The sequence below is a fragment of the Quercus lobata genome, chromosome 8 (genome assembly GCF_001633185.2).
Source record: "Quercus lobata isolate SW786 chromosome 8, ValleyOak3.0 Primary Assembly, whole genome shotgun sequence".
Classification (NCBI taxonomy): domain Eukaryota; kingdom Viridiplantae; phylum Streptophyta; class Magnoliopsida; order Fagales; family Fagaceae; genus Quercus; species Quercus lobata.
This window is the reverse complement of record NC_044911.1, coordinates 58,256,382-58,273,237: the sequence shown is the minus strand read 5'-3', so window position 1 is coordinate 58,273,237 and position 16,856 is coordinate 58,256,382. Positions and strand designations below refer to the sequence as shown.

The 16,856-nt window shown below is 32.4% G+C and overlaps 1 protein-coding gene and 1 pseudogene across 2 annotated transcripts; one reads left to right on the top strand and one right to left on the bottom strand.

Moving 5' to 3' along the window:
• LOC115957579 overlaps positions 1-12,279 on the bottom strand; it is a 54,054-nt pseudogene extending 41,775 nt beyond the window's left edge.
• Positions 12,280-14,440: 2,161 nt separating this feature from the next.
• Positions 14,441-16,801, top strand: LOC115957923 (non-functional pseudokinase ZED1-like). Of its 2 annotated transcripts, XM_031076264.1 has the most exons (3): positions 14,441-15,190; positions 15,335-15,509; positions 16,270-16,801. In XM_031076264.1, exons 1-3 carry the CDS (start codon positions 14,500-14,502, stop codon positions 16,397-16,399), a joined length of 996 nt encoding a protein of 331 aa, XP_030932124.1. In that variant the 5' UTR covers positions 14,441-14,499; the 3' UTR covers positions 16,400-16,801. The 2 variants fall into 2 exon arrangements, with proteins under 2 accessions (XP_030932124.1, XP_030932123.1); XM_031076263.1 differs by having other exon boundaries at positions 14,441-15,509.
• The last annotated feature ends 55 nt before the right edge of the window (positions 16,802-16,856 follow it).

Sequence of the window (16,856 nt, the reverse complement as noted above, 5' to 3'; positions counted from 1 at the left end):
TTATATTTAAGTTTATTTTCGCTGAATTGAATCAAAATTTAAGGTGAGGGTGAGTTCAAATATTTATTTTAGGGGAGTCAAAACAAATTTTATTTATTTTTTAAAAATTTTATATATATTAAAAAAAAAATTGCCAGGCCAGGGGGTTCAAAGGGGGTTCATTTAAACCCCCTAGCCAGCACTTAACACCGCCCCTAAGTTGAAGCACTAGAATCTTTGTTATGATTATGATATATCTATGGAATTATGTGCTTGACATCATTTGTATGCTTTTATATCCTTAGATTAAATGAATATATATAGATTCATGTGCAGACATATAAACTATTGTTTTCTAACCTTTTTTTTTTAATTTTTTTTATTTTTATATATCAGTTCATGATTATATGGGTTAGATTTTGTTTTAACTAAGGTCTTTGGGTTAGAATTGATTTTACTTTGGGTATTTGGGTTAGATTTGATTTTTTTTTTTTTTTGGGATTATTGTTTTTTGGTAAAAGAGATTGAAATGGTGTTGCCTCGCAACAAATTGTTCATCTTCTACTCTATAGAAATCTCCCTTTGAAGATACTTGCAGCCAATCATAGGTTCTTTACAAATACAATTTCTTTGTTTTCAGTAAACTAAAATATTTGAATGGCTGAAATAGATAGAAATAGGTCCAGTGACTAAGGGTGGAGCAACATCCGTTGATCAACTCCAATCTTTGGGAGGGAATTCATGAAGGGCAGGCATTAAGAAGGGATTCAATTAGAGGTTATTTCAAATGGAATTTTCTATCTGGTTCGGATTGGGTATTAATTCAAGGTTTAAGTAGTTTTTAATAAATACTGTGTAAATGGCAAGTGTAGCAATTTAAAATTGAATATTTGATGTGAGATTCAATTTTGATGTATATTTGTGTTGTTAGTTAATTGCTCTCTTCTTGCATTTAGTATTAGCACTTTTCTATGATTTCACTTCTACTTGAGTTGATTGTCAAAATTCATTAGTTGCAATGGCATAAGTTTGTAGTAGCTTATAGTTGTGTGACATATGAATCTTTTTTTTTTAAATGATTATCTTTGATTACTTAGTACCTAACTTTAGGGTGAAAATTTCTTAAAATTTTTAAATTGTAATTGTGAAATGTAAACTGCACTTTGAAAGGGGTCATTATGCATGTTTAATTTTGGTTTTATGGCTAAAATTTTAAATTGTAATTGTGAAATGTAAACTGCACTTTGAAAGGGGTCATTATGCGTGTTTAATTTTGGTTTTACGGTTATGTAATGGATTGTGTATCAGGATTTACTTTTGTTATTGTTTGCTATGTTATGGTTTGTACTGAGATTTAATTTTGTTGATTTTGGTTCTATAAATCAAACTTAGAAGACTTTGGTTTTGTGCCTCTTGATTTGCAAGCATTGTTGGAGTTTTGATCTCATGTTGGGTTAAAGTTATATGAAAAACTTATTGAATAGCCGGTGTTCTTAAAAAGTTCTAGGATATATTAAAAAAGAACACTACAATTGGGATAAAGAAAGTAAAGTTGCCCGTGGGTGGAACTGAAGTTACCCTTTTGGCACATATTTAAATCCTCTTGGGCTGTTAGATTTTTTTTCCAATTACAGTCAAATTTCAATATGAATAATCTTAGGCATCTACATCCCATTGTGGATTTCCATAGCATGCATGTAAGTGATTCTGCTACTAATTTTAGGCCTTAATATTTTGGACTTCAATGGAACCAGTAGATGGAATGTGATATAAATTTTCATTCTTTTATTTTTTGAGGTGTAAGGAGTACTTTTAGAAACATGATCATGCACTTTAATTTATTGTCTATATGAAGAGGTACTTTATCCAATTCAATTTCTTAATGCTTTGGAGATTTTAACTTACACCCAATTACTTTTGAGATATTTAAGCAATCTTAATGTTCATAATTACATTTCAACTTTTTTTTTCTTTTTTAATAGAGATCAAATTGACACTCTACTCCCATAAACTTGGATCAAGACCCATTCTGGATGCATCTATTCTGCCATAAGAAAATGTTTCTGCCATCCCCTATTTCATAACAAAGAAACTGCCTAACCATGTCTTTAATCTTAAGCAATTTTTGGGGTTTTATGAATGTTATTTGCATTTTAGGCTTTAGCAAATGAGAATAATAACATTTTGCAGAGAGGGTGATGCTATTTTTAAATTGATTATCAGTGGCTATTGGTATAACTTTAGTTTAAATTAATGAAATTGGAATCAATGAAGATCAAAGGCCTGGTAAAAAATTAATGTATGTTCTGTGAAAGTCCTCTATTGTCATTTGGATTATTTTTTGTTTCTTTTCATGCCAACATGGTCTGTGCTGTGACCGATGGAATTGAGAGAATTTAGTTGAACTCAAGGCAACAACCCTCCTAAAATTATCAGACAAGGAGAGATTAGTTTTTTATGGAGTAATATTTGCTGCCTCTTATTGCTTGAGCTATATCTTAAATACAACTATAAAAAATTCATTTAAAGCTATTAACTCTTATTGCTTGTGTCATAGCTTAAATACAACTATGACAAATTCATTTAAAATTGAATACGATTTCAATTTGTATTTTTGGGTGCAGCACATCACACTTAGAAATCCTAATTTACTTAGGTTTAGAAACCCTTTTTTTTTCTTTTTCGATTATTTGTTGGCTTATAATTGTATTCAGTTCTTTTATGTGTTTCAATATAGTTTTGTAGGCTCTATTCAGTACTGTTAGTAGAAGCAATTGGACTTGCTCGGTGATTTTGCTGAAGGAGCTTATAGGTGTTGATATAAATTTCATGTAAAATTGTGAGTGGTGTTAATGCATTCACTTAAAAGTGATTGTCTATTCAGTACTATTAGAAATAATTCTTGCTGCTGGCTGGGTCATGTAATTAATTGGACGTGGACAAAAAAGAAATCCATTTATGAATGAGGTGGAGGAGGAATACATGTTGCGTACACACCTTTTTTTAGGGTTTAATTCATTCAACTGACTACCTACTATTGTAGTTTACTTCTAATTCTTTTTTCTTTTTTTTTTCAATCCTTCTATGATGGTTGTTGTTGAAAGGTAGAGATAGAGTTATTTTGTTTTTTTTGTTTTTTTTTTGGTTATTTGTTGGCTTATAAATTCTATTCAGTTCTTTTATGTGTTTCTATACTACTTTGTAGGCTCTATTGATATAAATTATTATTACTTAAAAATTTTCAACAATTATTGGATTCTATCAAAAGAGAATTGGATGTCAAATTGTAGAATAAATTTCATGGGTTTGGTTGTGCTGAGGGTATGGGATTAAGTTTGAAATATAACAACAAATAGAACCCAACAATAATTAATTGACATTAGGTTGATTAGTATTTGTTTGTCTTCAGTGGGATAAGTATTTGGTTCTCTTTCAAAAATTGAGACTGCTAAGTTTTTGATATTGAAAGCACTGAATAGCTTAATGCCTAAGATAGTAATCAATATATAGCATATGTTGTGTCATTTTAGTGATTTTAAGCATTCTTTGTTAGGAAGGTTGTTTTAGATGGAGGCAAATAAACCTGAGTTTGAAAGAATTCAATCTGGAAGTCTTTTCTGGATCTGTTATTGGCTTCTCACAAGAGTTTGATAGAATTCCTAAAAAGTGTTCATATGGCATGATTTGTTTTCCCACATAAATTAGTTCCTAAATCCATGCTAGAGCTTTCTATCTCCAGTTCCCTAAAATTTTAAATTCTAAGTTTGGAAAGATTCTCCCCCTTGCTAATTTTTTCAGGTTATTTTCTAAAGTCTTATGGTATTGAAATTTATAATATAATTAAGCTTTTTAATCTCATCTCTTGAGACTATGTACCAAGATATACTTTTTAGGCAATTATAAGCCATCATGAATTTATTTATCTTTTGAGACCGTATAATCCATCATGAATATTATTTCTTTTCAACCATGCTTTGGTTATCCAAAGAAGTAAATAAGTTCACTACGCAAGACCTGTATAACATTTTTCCTTCAAGCAATGGTGTGACTTTAAATTTTAAGATATTTCATACTTAATTCCATTTGCCTTGATACTATAAATAAATTACCACTTATCTAAAAATTGTAAATTGTTAGAAATTAATAAATTTAATCATTCAATCACAATTTTTAATTGCTCTTTCTGAAATCTTATTGCAAGGAGGGGGAAATTTTGTCCAAAGAATGACGGAAAACCAGTAGTTTATTCATGTGATTTCAAATCAATATCTAATCTAATACTATATATGTGAAAGCAAAAGCTAAGAGAAAGTAAGGCCCTACAATTAAGGATGTTGGGACATGAAGGACAAAACCCCACTTAAAAATTTGCCACGTTTTCTAAAAAAGAACGCAAAAAATAAATAAATAAATAAATCATTCTGTGAATTTGATTGCATTTTTCTTTTTTCTTCAATCCTTATATGATGGTTGCTGTTGAAAGGTAGAGATAGAGTTATTTTCTTTTTTTTGCTCCCATGCCTTGCTGCTTGCTTTGTTGTATATGTTTTCGCTGTTGGTTGTGCTGGGTGAATGGGAAAAGGAGCTACCTTTGCTAGGTTTCTTGGTTCAATAAGAAAAAGGAGGACGCTTTATATGTTTTTGGTCATGCTTTCTTTGGGTTTCTTTGAGAGGTTGGTCTAACTGCTGTGGAGAGTTGTTGCTATGCACTTTGCTATTGCATTAATTTGTAGACAGCTTCTAAACTCTATAGACTTGGTCCTTCGATGCGCATGGTAGAAAGTAGAAAATAAAATTCAGTAGTAGGCTGGTAACTATGAATCTTAGTACAAATTTTATAATTTCGTCATTGAAAGTATCATTGAAAGTGTCAAAGTTTATCATTTTAGTACAAATTTTGTAGTTTGTTATTGGAAGAGGAAGAAGAAAAAACTGTAATCTAAATAATTCTGTAATGTTTTCCATTTACTCAATATTACATTAGTTGCTTATAAACACAAAATTTGGTTGTTTTTAATCTAGAACTCTGAATTTTATGAGTTTTAATAAGAATTATTTGCTAGAACTTAATATTTTAAGCATCAATAGCTAAATATAGAGAAGAAACAAAAGAAAGTAAGAACGAGGGATTGGATTTTTTTTTTTTTTTTTGTATTTTTGGGCTAGGAAAGGGTCTTGTTTATGGAGTTTTGGACGGCTAGAATAGTGGTACCTTTTGTATTTTTTATGTTACTTTTTTTCTTTTCTATCTCATTTGTCTGTATTGAATTGTGCTTAAGAACAACCAATGTTCTTGCGCATTGTACCTAAATAGATAAATGACTTTTGTTGCATACAGTAGAATATGAGCAGCAAGATAGAGTTACAAAAAATTGCCCCCTTTTGTAAAATATGTTACTATCTAATTTTTTAAAGAACATTTTTCTACCATTGAGTTGGCTTATCAGACTTGGAATATATGCAGTTTGTTTTAAATCTAACCCACATATGTAAAGGCTCTATGATGTTTCCTTCCTTAGAGGTATAGAATATGGGTATGTACACTTTACATGAAATTGTAATTTATGGATACACAAATTTTACTATTAATAAAAAATTCTCTGTTGCGATTGTTTAAATATGAGCTATGAAAACAAGTTTGAGTAAAAAGTGAAGAAGATGGTTAATTTTTTTTTAATAAATTGATAATTCAAGAAGAGGGTGTTTGAACCTAACCAATATAGCTATAATGTTATATAAATTTTGTAGATATTCTTTGTGCTCACAGGTTAGCGACCAGTAACTTTAAAACTTAAGAATTTTAGTTGTACTAAAAGAAATTAGGTAAATATAATATAGAATAACAATAGTTAAATGAATATGGACCATTTCAAAAATGAAAAACTATATCAATAAAAAAATAAAAAACAAAATTATAAAATTATATATTTGTAAAAATAGAGAGATGGAAATTACTCTTTGAAATTGTTTAATTTTTAGGAAAAATAAACTATCTACAATAAAATTTAGATAATAAATTATACATATTCAGTATAAGTTTGCTATGAGTTTTGATTATCATAATAATCTCCTTTAAGAAAATGAAAATTTTGAATAATTTATTTGAAACTTAAGAAGTTTAGTTGTACAAAAAAAAAAAAAAAAAAAAAAAAACATAGCATATTATAACATAATTTGGAAGAATATGGACCACCTTATACTGGAATAATACCAATCAAACACATCTAAAATAATAAAATGATATATTGGTAGAAATAAAAAGATGAAAAATAATTTTAGAAATTTCTTAATTTTTATGGAGAACAAAATTATCTTCAACAAATTTTAGAGTACAAATTATACATTATATTACAATTACAAAATGAATATCTATTCCTACACATCGTGTGGGTCTGCAACTAGTTGATATAAGTATGGAAAATATCTTATTAGATGATGATGATTTTCCCAAATTGTCCAACTTTTTTATTTCTCTATCAATCCATGAGGGTGAAACTGATGTGAAAGTTCATGAGGGCTTTTGGAATTCAAGGTTCTACAGCACGCCGAGTTTAAAGCATCAAGCAAGGTAACGGATAAAAGTGATGTATATAAATTTGTTCAGCTCCTTCTAGAACTTTTAACAGGAGAGGATTCTGGAAATATAACTCGTTTGACAATTGATAAAGATTCTAATTAATAGCATATATGCATAGTCATATTCAAGCACTTTGTGTAAATGAGATTGTGGATCCAGCAATTTTGGTTGGGAATCGAGATGCTAGTTTAAAGCACCAATTACAAGCTCTGCAGTACCTTGCCTTGACTTGTACAGAGGAAGATCCACAAAAAAAGGCCAACTATGGTACATGTCACCAAACAACTCAGGCGGATTGAGAGGTTCGTTCCATGCAACTAAGTGATGATAGAGCTTTTATAGCAATTGCAATCTGTGATTTGAAAGGCAATATATAAGCTAGTTGGGTCATGAAATTTCTGTGGGTTTCAACAATAGCAGCAGCAGCTCAAGCTAATTTGGGAATGTTGTTGTGTCCATAACATTACTCCCCTCTCCCTCTCTCTCTCCAGATTTCCTACACTTTCTCTTTTGGACAAAGTTTAGCTACAAATTTGGTTATAACCTAAAACTACAACCTTACTTAATAAAATAAATATTACTACATATTTTGAAAATCTAACCGTTAAATTACATGTTCTTTATGCTCTTAATACACATGTCAAATTTTGTGTTAATCCGATTTTATTTACCATATGATATATAAGCTCATATTTCATGCATAGTTTTAAACTTAAAAAACTTGCAATTTAAACAATTTATTAATGATATAGCTATTGGCCTTTAATTTTCTAGAAATTTTTCAAGTAAAAAGGATATAAAAAAAAAAAATGTAATCCCATTGTAGATTTGTCAAAATTCAACTCTATGAAAAAATATTGAGTAAAGTTGTAATCTAAAGTTACAATCAATTTTGTAGCTAAACTTTGTCATTCTCTTTTTGTTGTTGTTGTTGTTGTTGTTGTTTTTTTTTTTTTTTTTTTTTTTTGGGTTGAGTTTAAAGGTAGTTCTTTTGATAGTTAACAGTGTTAGACCAATTTTGATGTCAAGGATTAATTTGTTAGCTTTCAAAAATTCAAAGTTTAATTTGGATTACTTCTAAATTGTAGCATTTAAATTGAAATTTTTATTCTAATAATAATAATAATAATATTATTATTATTATTATTATTATTATTATTATTATTAGTGGAATTTCGCTTGTACATTAAAATCTCAGTGATATGGCTTGAATAAGTTGCACAACATTAGGTGGTTCATTAAAAAAAAATAAAAATTTGGGTGGTATTGGTCCACGTGGGATTATATATTCCCAATCTAATCGGTTAGCACTTAGCACCAAGCCAAAGCCAGCTATGCTTTTAATCATAGTTATTAAACCCATTTCGGACATTAATCTCGTCTATGAGCTGAGTTACTGGTAAAAAATTCAACCAAGAGGTTACTGGTCGAATCGCAGGATCAAATAAAAAAATTTTAAAAATAAATATATATAAAAATAACTAGGAGAAATCATAACATTAATATGTAAATTTTTTTTTTTTTTTTTAAATGGCATATGCCTAAATTAAACTAACCATAATAATTGAAAATTAATATTTCACAATAATAAAGTAGTCTTTTAATAGGATGAAAGTCTCAAACAAACAAGGAAGTGCTTTTTATTTTTTTTTATAAGTTTTCTTATTCTTAAATTACCATACTACAACACATTAAATAGTAAAGAAGCCAAATAAAGTAGACTATTACAGATTTACACTATTAACAGAAATGAACAAAAATGAATACCTTAACAGATATGAACAAAAATGAATACCTGAACGACCGCTGGCTACTAACAGATGCTGTGAGCAACAAATTTTACATGGTACAAGTCCACTTTAACTTTTTATGACCGCTGTTACAATGAATGCTAGACTCAACTGTTTGTGCCTCCCATTTTGATTACTGCACTTGAAGAGAGTCTCTAGCATACTAGACTTTCAAAAAGGGAATGCTACCGAGACTTGAAAGACTCTCATCCTTTGATAAAAGCATGACTTTCTTGCTTAAATCGCGCTAGACTGGGAATGTGTCATTCCAGTTTCAACTTCTATGCCTAAAAGACCATTAAGCCTCTCTCAACTCTACAGCAGTATTCTAAAAATTCCCAAGTGAGCAGAGCAGAGCAGGGTTCCACATTCAAGCCATGCAGAGTTGGTTGATAGACCATTTCCTTAAAGGGATTATGGAAAGAAAGGAAAGAGAGAGAGTGTTTCTTGAGAATGGAAGCAAGGTCCTAGAGAAGCTGGTTGCCTCTTGCAATGGTAAGCCTGTTCCCCTTCGTACCTTCTCTGCTCAAGAAACTAACAATTATTGTGAAAATATGGTATGGAATTGGTACAAGGGTTCTCTTGAAGAACGAATTGTTCTCGTTAAGAGATCTCTTGACTCTATAGAATGGGCCGATTTTTTTTTCAATACACAGATGTGTGGTCACGGTAATGTATTAAGGCCTATTGGGTGTTGTCTCGAGACTCATCATCCCATTTTAGTGTTTGAATTTGCTGCAAATGGTATCCTTTCTGATCGAATTTATGTCTCACGTGTTACTAAACTACAATATCAGCCCATGGCGTGGGAGAAAAGGTTAGAGATTGCGAGGCAGATTGCTCATGCTATTTCCTATCTCCATCCTGCATTCCATAGACCTGTCATCCATATGACTATAGATATGTATAGTATCTTATTAGATGAACACGATGTTCCCAAATTGTCCAACTTTTTAGTTTCTGTATCAATACCTAAGGGCGAAACTGACGTGGAAGCTTATGAGAGCATTCAGAATACAAGGTACTGCACCCCGAGTTTAGAGCATCAGGCAAGGTAACAGAGAAAACTGATGTATATAAATTCGGTGGGCTACTTCTAGAACTTTTCACTGGAGAGGACTCAGATGTAACAACCCAATTGCCAATTTATAAAAGATTGGTAGCATACCCTGATCAAGGTAGTTGCATAAACAAGATTGTGGATCCTGCAATCATGGCAGATGGGAGAGAGAGTGCTAGTTTACAGCGGCAGTTACAAGCTGTGTTGGACCTTGTTTTGATATGTACAGAGGAAGATCGCCAAGTATGGTAGATGTCACCAAAGAACTCAGGCAGATTGAGAGGTTTGTTCCAAGACTATAATTATTTACTTACTTGGATTTATGTATTATTATGTCATTATTAGCTTAAATTAAGTAATGTCAAATGCTATGATTTTTTTTAACTTTATAATTCAATAGTTACAATAGTGTCTTGCACACTTGCACACATTAAGAGGTGCCAATAAGAGCTACTAGGCTCTTGGCCAAATGCTAGGATGACAGAATGATACAATGAATTCCTTTTAATTATGATATACAACAAAGTTTCAGATTTACCCTTGCAAAGAATCGTGTGGTTATATAATATTCTTAATGAGTTCGTCCCGCTCTCGCAAATAGCTTGAATAACCATGGAAATTTCAAGTTTGGACTTACCCATGCAAATAGATTCACATTATTGCATATACAAATGTTTTAGTCACGAGAATTAGAAGAATTTACTTGATTTTTAAACAACCGGCCATGGATGGAATTTAGACTAGTTAACTTAAAAGGCTTATTTGATGAAGAGCCAATTAATTCCATTATCAAATCCCCATTGCTATTTAGAAACAGGCCTGATAAACCAGTATGCATCTTAAATAATAAAGGCGAACTTTCTATCATATCAGCTTATGGTATTTCTCAATCACACAGGTTCGCACAGGCGGGTGAAGAGCTTTTGGGAAGTTTGAGGATATAAAGCTTCCTGAGAGTTTTCAAATATCATTGTGGAAGAGTATAGTCATTCCTCCAGTTCATGTTTTAAATGAGCAGATCACCAAGGAGCAGTTTATTCTTATGGCAGCAATAATTATAGATTACATTTGGAGGCTGCGAAATGAAGTAATGTTGGAGAATAAAAAAATAAATTTCCAAGCAATTCCTTTTGAAATTTCACAGCAGCTTGAAGAGCATGCTTCTGTATCATTTAAGAGGAATGTTTCTATCGCTGAAACTCAAGCAGTGAACAAAACCTCCAGAAGGCCTCCTAATGCTTAATTGTGGGGCAGTTGATTGATAACAGAACTTGTATAGCAGTTCTGAACTTATATTTATTATTTATTAATGAAATATAATGTGTGTGGTTAAAAGTTATAATAATATTCTCTCAATGTTGAAGAATTCAACTAGCTTTCACTAATTGATTATTAACAACGGAAATCTGGACTGGTATGTTCATATAGCCTAGTAAAGCACTGTATCATACTAGAGTTGTTAGCCAGGATGTCATTAATATCCTACAACTTTTCTCACCATGCTAACATTTTTTCATGAAATCCAAATATTATTTACAGTTCAGACACCTACAACCACTGGATTGCTACCTCTGAAAAAAGTTATGTGAAAAAATGGCTACAATAATCTGCCTAGAGATAAGAAGATAATTCTTTCTTCATGTTGCTTCAAGTCTTACCCAACCACTAAATTGCATATAGTGAGGTCAGTGTGGATATTCTTGTGCATGAGACTAAGGGAAAGAAATGGTTTAAGCATGTTGAAGTGGAAGCAAGACATAATCATCATTGTGTAAGGAACTTTATTTATTTCAAGAATTGAGTATACCCAAATATGTCCTGCTGCTATCAAATGGTCCATGATGGATACATTCCTTCACAGGTCAATAATGTAAACCTTGGAGATCATAGCAGAAAAGAGAAACTTTGCTCATTGAGAATATGTTCATACATACCTTCTTAATAACAGCATCATCAGGGATAACCACATGGCATTTGCATCCATAGGCAGGAGCAACTGTAGCATGGCTTGATACCCCAAAAAAAAAAAAAAAAAAAAAGCATACAAATAACAATATAGATTCCTATGATTTCCAATTCTTACCATTACCAATTCTTCAAAATAGCTGTCGAGTATTATGATTTGTGCTTGATGGATTGATAAAATACAGTTTCCAGAAAATTCTCAACTAAGCCAGATACTTAAATTAATCTCGGTTTACTAAAACTTCTAGTTTGTTGAATATCCAAACAAAGATAAATAAAACCCCAACATTAAAATTTCTTTCTTTTACCCTTAAATCAATACAACAACACCAATCAAAGAAGTATAGGTAACAGATATTTACCTCTTGGTCCTTTTCAATTATTTTTACCGCAACTCCGTCTTTGACACTCCCTCCAGGATTCAAAAACTCCCACTTCTCAAGAATCTGAACAACCCCACAAACAGACCAAAACAGAAACATCATCCAAGTAAAAAGAAAAAAGAAAAATCTTTGGCATGAAAGTTGAAACTTCTCTCAAACTGAAAATTTAGATGACACCCAGATAATGAACTGAACCAAATCAAAATAATTGGTAAAAACGAAAACAAAAGAAAACCCAGATGATAAAATCAAAGGAAAATTGCAAAAGTCAAATGCTTTTTGTTTACCTCGCAATCAGTGGCTTCGGAGAGGCTGTTGATAGGAATCAACGGAGTATTTCCAATTGCTTCAATAAGCACATTTCTGAGCTTCTTCTTCTTCTTTCAGAGGGCCAAGTTGGTTTTTTTGGCTCTGAACAAGTAGGAAAGCACCGCCATAAGCAGCAGTGAAATAGCGCCTATGGTTCTCAAGACGCCATTGTTGCGCTTCGAAGTTCGAACCCACGGCCTCGTACCAAAACCCTTACTCAAGTGTCCTCAATAAAAGTAAAAGGGGTTACTTGCAATTCCTTCAACTATTTTCAAACCTAATTTTAAACTAAAAAAAAATATATATATATATATATTCTTTTTTTAGCTGAATTTTTTTCTTGAACTATTTGAAATAAGTAAATAACCTTCCTACTCTTATCAATTTTCGTTAAATTTACAAAATTTAACGGAATTTAATATTGTCCTATCAATAATATAGTATGTAAAATACCAAGTATATCCTTAGTTAAATAAACTAATCAAGCTTTTAAAAAAATTAATCACATTGTGTCTCTATTCCATAGAGTTTCCCCTCTATTCCATAGAATTTCTTTTTCAACCCCCCTCTCTCTAATTATTATTCACAGTCTAAACATTTATACAAAATTACAAACATGAGTATTAAATAATAAATAGATGGTTTATAAATAAGAATAACAATGGGGTGAGTTTTCTATTCCTTACCTTACTCACGCTCAAGCTTCTTCCCCCACCTAGTCCTTGCCAGTACCCACCCGAACCCGCCCCACCACATTCAATTTTATTTAAAATACATCGTACATTTAATTAAAACTCATAAGATATTAAAGAACAAGTTTTAACATTGCAAAACCTTCTTAATTCATAACAATACAATAATTTACTATAAATAAACAAAATAATTCAAGTATTGAGAAACAAAAAAAAAAAAAAAATCAAACATAACAGTTCAACAATTTAAATCTTTTAAAATATAAATATTAAATTGAAAGTTATCAAAAATTTAAATCCTGAAGGCTATGCCTTATTAAAAAAAACTTATAATTTTTTTTAATTGTACAAATATAAACGGGTGCGGGGGGAAGTAGCCTATGCACCATTTTTAGGTCCATCCAAACTTCTGTAATTAACTCTCATGATTGGAGTTTTCTGTCTTGTTCTAAGGCCTCCTTCTCTCTTGTTTTTTACTTGTCATGCTCTGCTTCTTTTGGTCTTTTGTTATGCTACTAATCAAAGAAAAAAAACTACTAATTACGCTTCAAATTCTTTGTTATCTCTTCTTGTTTGAGAAATAAAATTTGGTCCTAGTGTACGAAAGATTTAACATGGTTCTCCAGATTCAATGACACTGTACAATAAATCTAAACAATCTCTAACTTCTCTTTCATTCGTTTTCTTTTTCTTCTTTTTTTACCTTTTTCTATTTCATTTTCTTTTAGAAAATGTTAATGTTCCCGGCATGACTAATATTCTGGTAATACACCCAATGCACACTCCAAGTAACAATCCACCTCACTCCCTTCTTGCTTTAACCACATGCAGATTGGGCTGTTTCTTTCATCGTCCTGGCTGTGACAATGGAGGAGTTGGCAAATCAATGGCAACATCTCACATTGTCAGAGGAGGAGGGTACTGTAGGGAATTAGCACGAAATTCCCAAACATGTGAAAAACAAAATAGAGAAAACGCACGTCAAAGAAAAATAATCACACGCACATGACAATATTTATATGGTTCGATAATTTGTTTACATCCACGAAGTTTGCAAAGATTTCACTATTATCAGAGAAAAATACAAAGTGCGAAGCCTCCGCTATATGAACTAAGCCTCAAAAAATCTTCCATTAAAAACCACGCAACATTATTCGGGTTAGGTAGGTCATCAACCGGAGTAAACACAACTAGGCTCCACAAAAGCCCAACAGTTACTGATTGCTGGTTATGCACTAGTTGGAAAATTCTATACAAGGTGACAAATAATCCAATGGCAGTGGCTGTGCTCAGCCCCGCTGATATATCACAAAACCTTTGCTGGATAATAATATGAGACAGAAGCTTTGAGTGGTTGAAATCTATGGTATGTTTTCTTCTGTAACTAAAAGATACAAACTTTAACTTCCTTTTATGTGAACCCTCCGAATGTGTCATAGACTGGTACGTTGCATGAATAAACGAGTCAAACGTGTAACAGCGCTGCTACGGGAACACGTGGTGTGTAATAAATTGAATTTTCCACACGGATCCAAATTGTGAGCTAAGTCTGACTAAGTTGTGTTTATCGGCTATTGGGGAAAGCCCCACTTACTTTCCACGAAACCTCCCTGAACTTTCTTCATCAATTATAAGCCCAGTGAATCTCCCTCCCTCCTCTGCATCACTATTCTTACAATTCCCAGTGAGCAAAGTAGGCACAAAAGGGTAGGCCAGGGAGAGTGCAAGGTTCCACATTCAAGCTATGCGGAGGAGTTGGTTGACAGATCATTTCTTTAACAAAACAAGAAAGGAAAGAGAGAAAGCGTTTCTTGAAAATGGAGGTAAGTTACTGGAGAAGCTGATTGCCTCTTGCAATGGCAAGCCTATTCCCATCCGTACCTTCTCCGCTCAACAGCTCCGCCAAGCAACCAACAACTATTGTGAACATCTGGGAAAGTATTGGTACAAGGGTTCTCTTGAAGGGAAAATTGTTCTCGTTAACCGATTTTCTGGTTCGGGGGCCCATCTTACCATCAATGATATAGTGATTTCTGCACAAATGAGTGCTCACAGTAATGTATTAAAGCCCATCGGGTGTTGTCTCGAGACTACGCCTCTCATTTTAGTGTATGAATTTGCTGCCAATGGTTTTCTTGCAGATCAAATTTATGTCAAACGTGTTACTGAACTACAATATCAGCCGATGGTGTGGGAGAAAAGGTTAAAGATTGCAAGGCAGATTTCTCATGCAATTTCCTATCTCCATACTGCCTTCCCAAGACCTGTCATCCACATGTTTATGCATATGCGTGATATCTTATTAGATGAACATGATGTTCCCAAATTGTCCAACTTTATTTATTCCATATCAATCCCTGAGGGTGAAACTGACGTGAAAGGTTTTTGGGGCATTCAGAATGTAAGGTTCTGTCCTCCCGAGTCTAAAGCATCAGGTAAGGTAACGGAGAAAACTGATGTATATAACTTTGGTAGGCTTCTTCTAGAACTTTTAACTGGAGAGGATTCTTATAATATAACCCGATTGACAATTGATAGAACATCTAACTTAATAGCACACATGCATGACCGTGCTCAAGGTAGTTGCATAAACGAGATTGTGGATCCTGCAATCATGGCAATTGGGGAAGGAGGTGCTAGTTTACCACGGCAGTTACAAGCTGTGCTGGACCTTGCCATAACATGTACAGAGAATGATCCACAGAGAAGGCCAAATATGGTAGATGTCACCAAAGAACTCAGGCGGATTGAGAGGTTTGTTCCATGACTAATTATTTACTTGGGTTCATCCAATCATCTCTTAGCTATATACTATGCCAGGATGATTGAATGAACTCAATTTAATTATGATATGTAAAATGAATTTTAAGTAATTTTCCAATGCAAAGAATCATGTGGTTATGTAATATTCTTCATGAGTTCAACTGGCTTTTGCCAATGACTTTAATATAGAGATGTCAGCAAAGAACTCATCAGGTAGATTAGAGGTTCGTTACATAACTAATTATTTTCTTACTTGGGTTGATCCAATCATCTGTTTTTCCATGTATAATGTAGTTATTAGCTTAAATTAATTAATGTCAAAGGCTGGGGGTGAAGAATGATATAATGAATTAGTTTTAATTATGATATAAAAACAGAGTTTCAAATTTGCCCATGCAAAGAATCATATGGTTGTATAATATTCATAATGAGTTCAACCAGCTTTTGCAAATAGCTTGAATAGCCATGGAAATTTCAAATTTGGACTAGTATGTAATTTATCCATGCAAATAGATTCACATTATTGCATATTCAGATGTGTTAGGAATGAGAATAAGCAGAGATAACTTGATTTTCAAACAAATGGCCATTAATGGAATTCAAACAAGTTACTAGGCTTATTTGATGAAGAGCCATTTAATGTAATTAAAAATATCCTATTGCCACTGATCAGAGGTAAGACTGATAAACCGATATGCATCTAAAGGAGATTTTTCTATGAGATCTACCTATAAATTTCTCAATCACACAGGTTCACACAAGCGGATGAAGAGCTTCTGGGAAGTTTGCGGAATTCAAAGCTTCATGAGCGTTTTGAAGAGCATGCTTCTACATCATTGAAGAGAAATCTTTCTAATGATGAAAGCCATGCTGTGCTGTGAAAGAAGCCTCTGTAAGGCCTCCTAAAGCTTAATTGTGATGCAACCGAATGATGAAAGAGATTGTATAGCAGTTCTGTGATTGGGAAGGCAAGAAATATCTGTGGGTTTCACCAATAGCAGTAGTAGCTCAGGTTTTTTTTTTTTTTTTTTGGAGCATTTAGATTTCTAAAGAGATGAAATTGCACAAAGTTATCATTGTGGCCAACCCTTAAGGTACGTATTGATGCTATAAGAACAGGTAAATAGATTGGTATTGGCAAAGGAGTTTGTTGTTCTTTGTTGGGACTAAAAGGAATGCAAGCCAGGTAGCTCATAATTTTAGTAACTGGGCTGTGTGTATAGTGGTTTGTAGGGGGGGAAGACTTTTGTACTGTTTTAGTTGGTTTGTGTATAAAGTTTTCTTTTTCCAGCACACAAAAAAAAAGGTCTTTTTTTTTTTTTTTTTTTAATAACTTAG

Excerpts from the sequence above, each read along its gene's own strand:
- LOC115957923 (XM_031076263.1), top strand. The coding sequence starts at position 14,500 with ATGCGGAGGAGTTGGTTGACAGATCATTTCTTTAACAAAACAAGAAAG. Across the intron at positions 15,510-16,269 it reads GAACTCAGGCGGATTGAGAG|GTTCACACAAGCGGATGAAG; the intron begins GTTTGTTCCATG and ends TCAATCACACAG.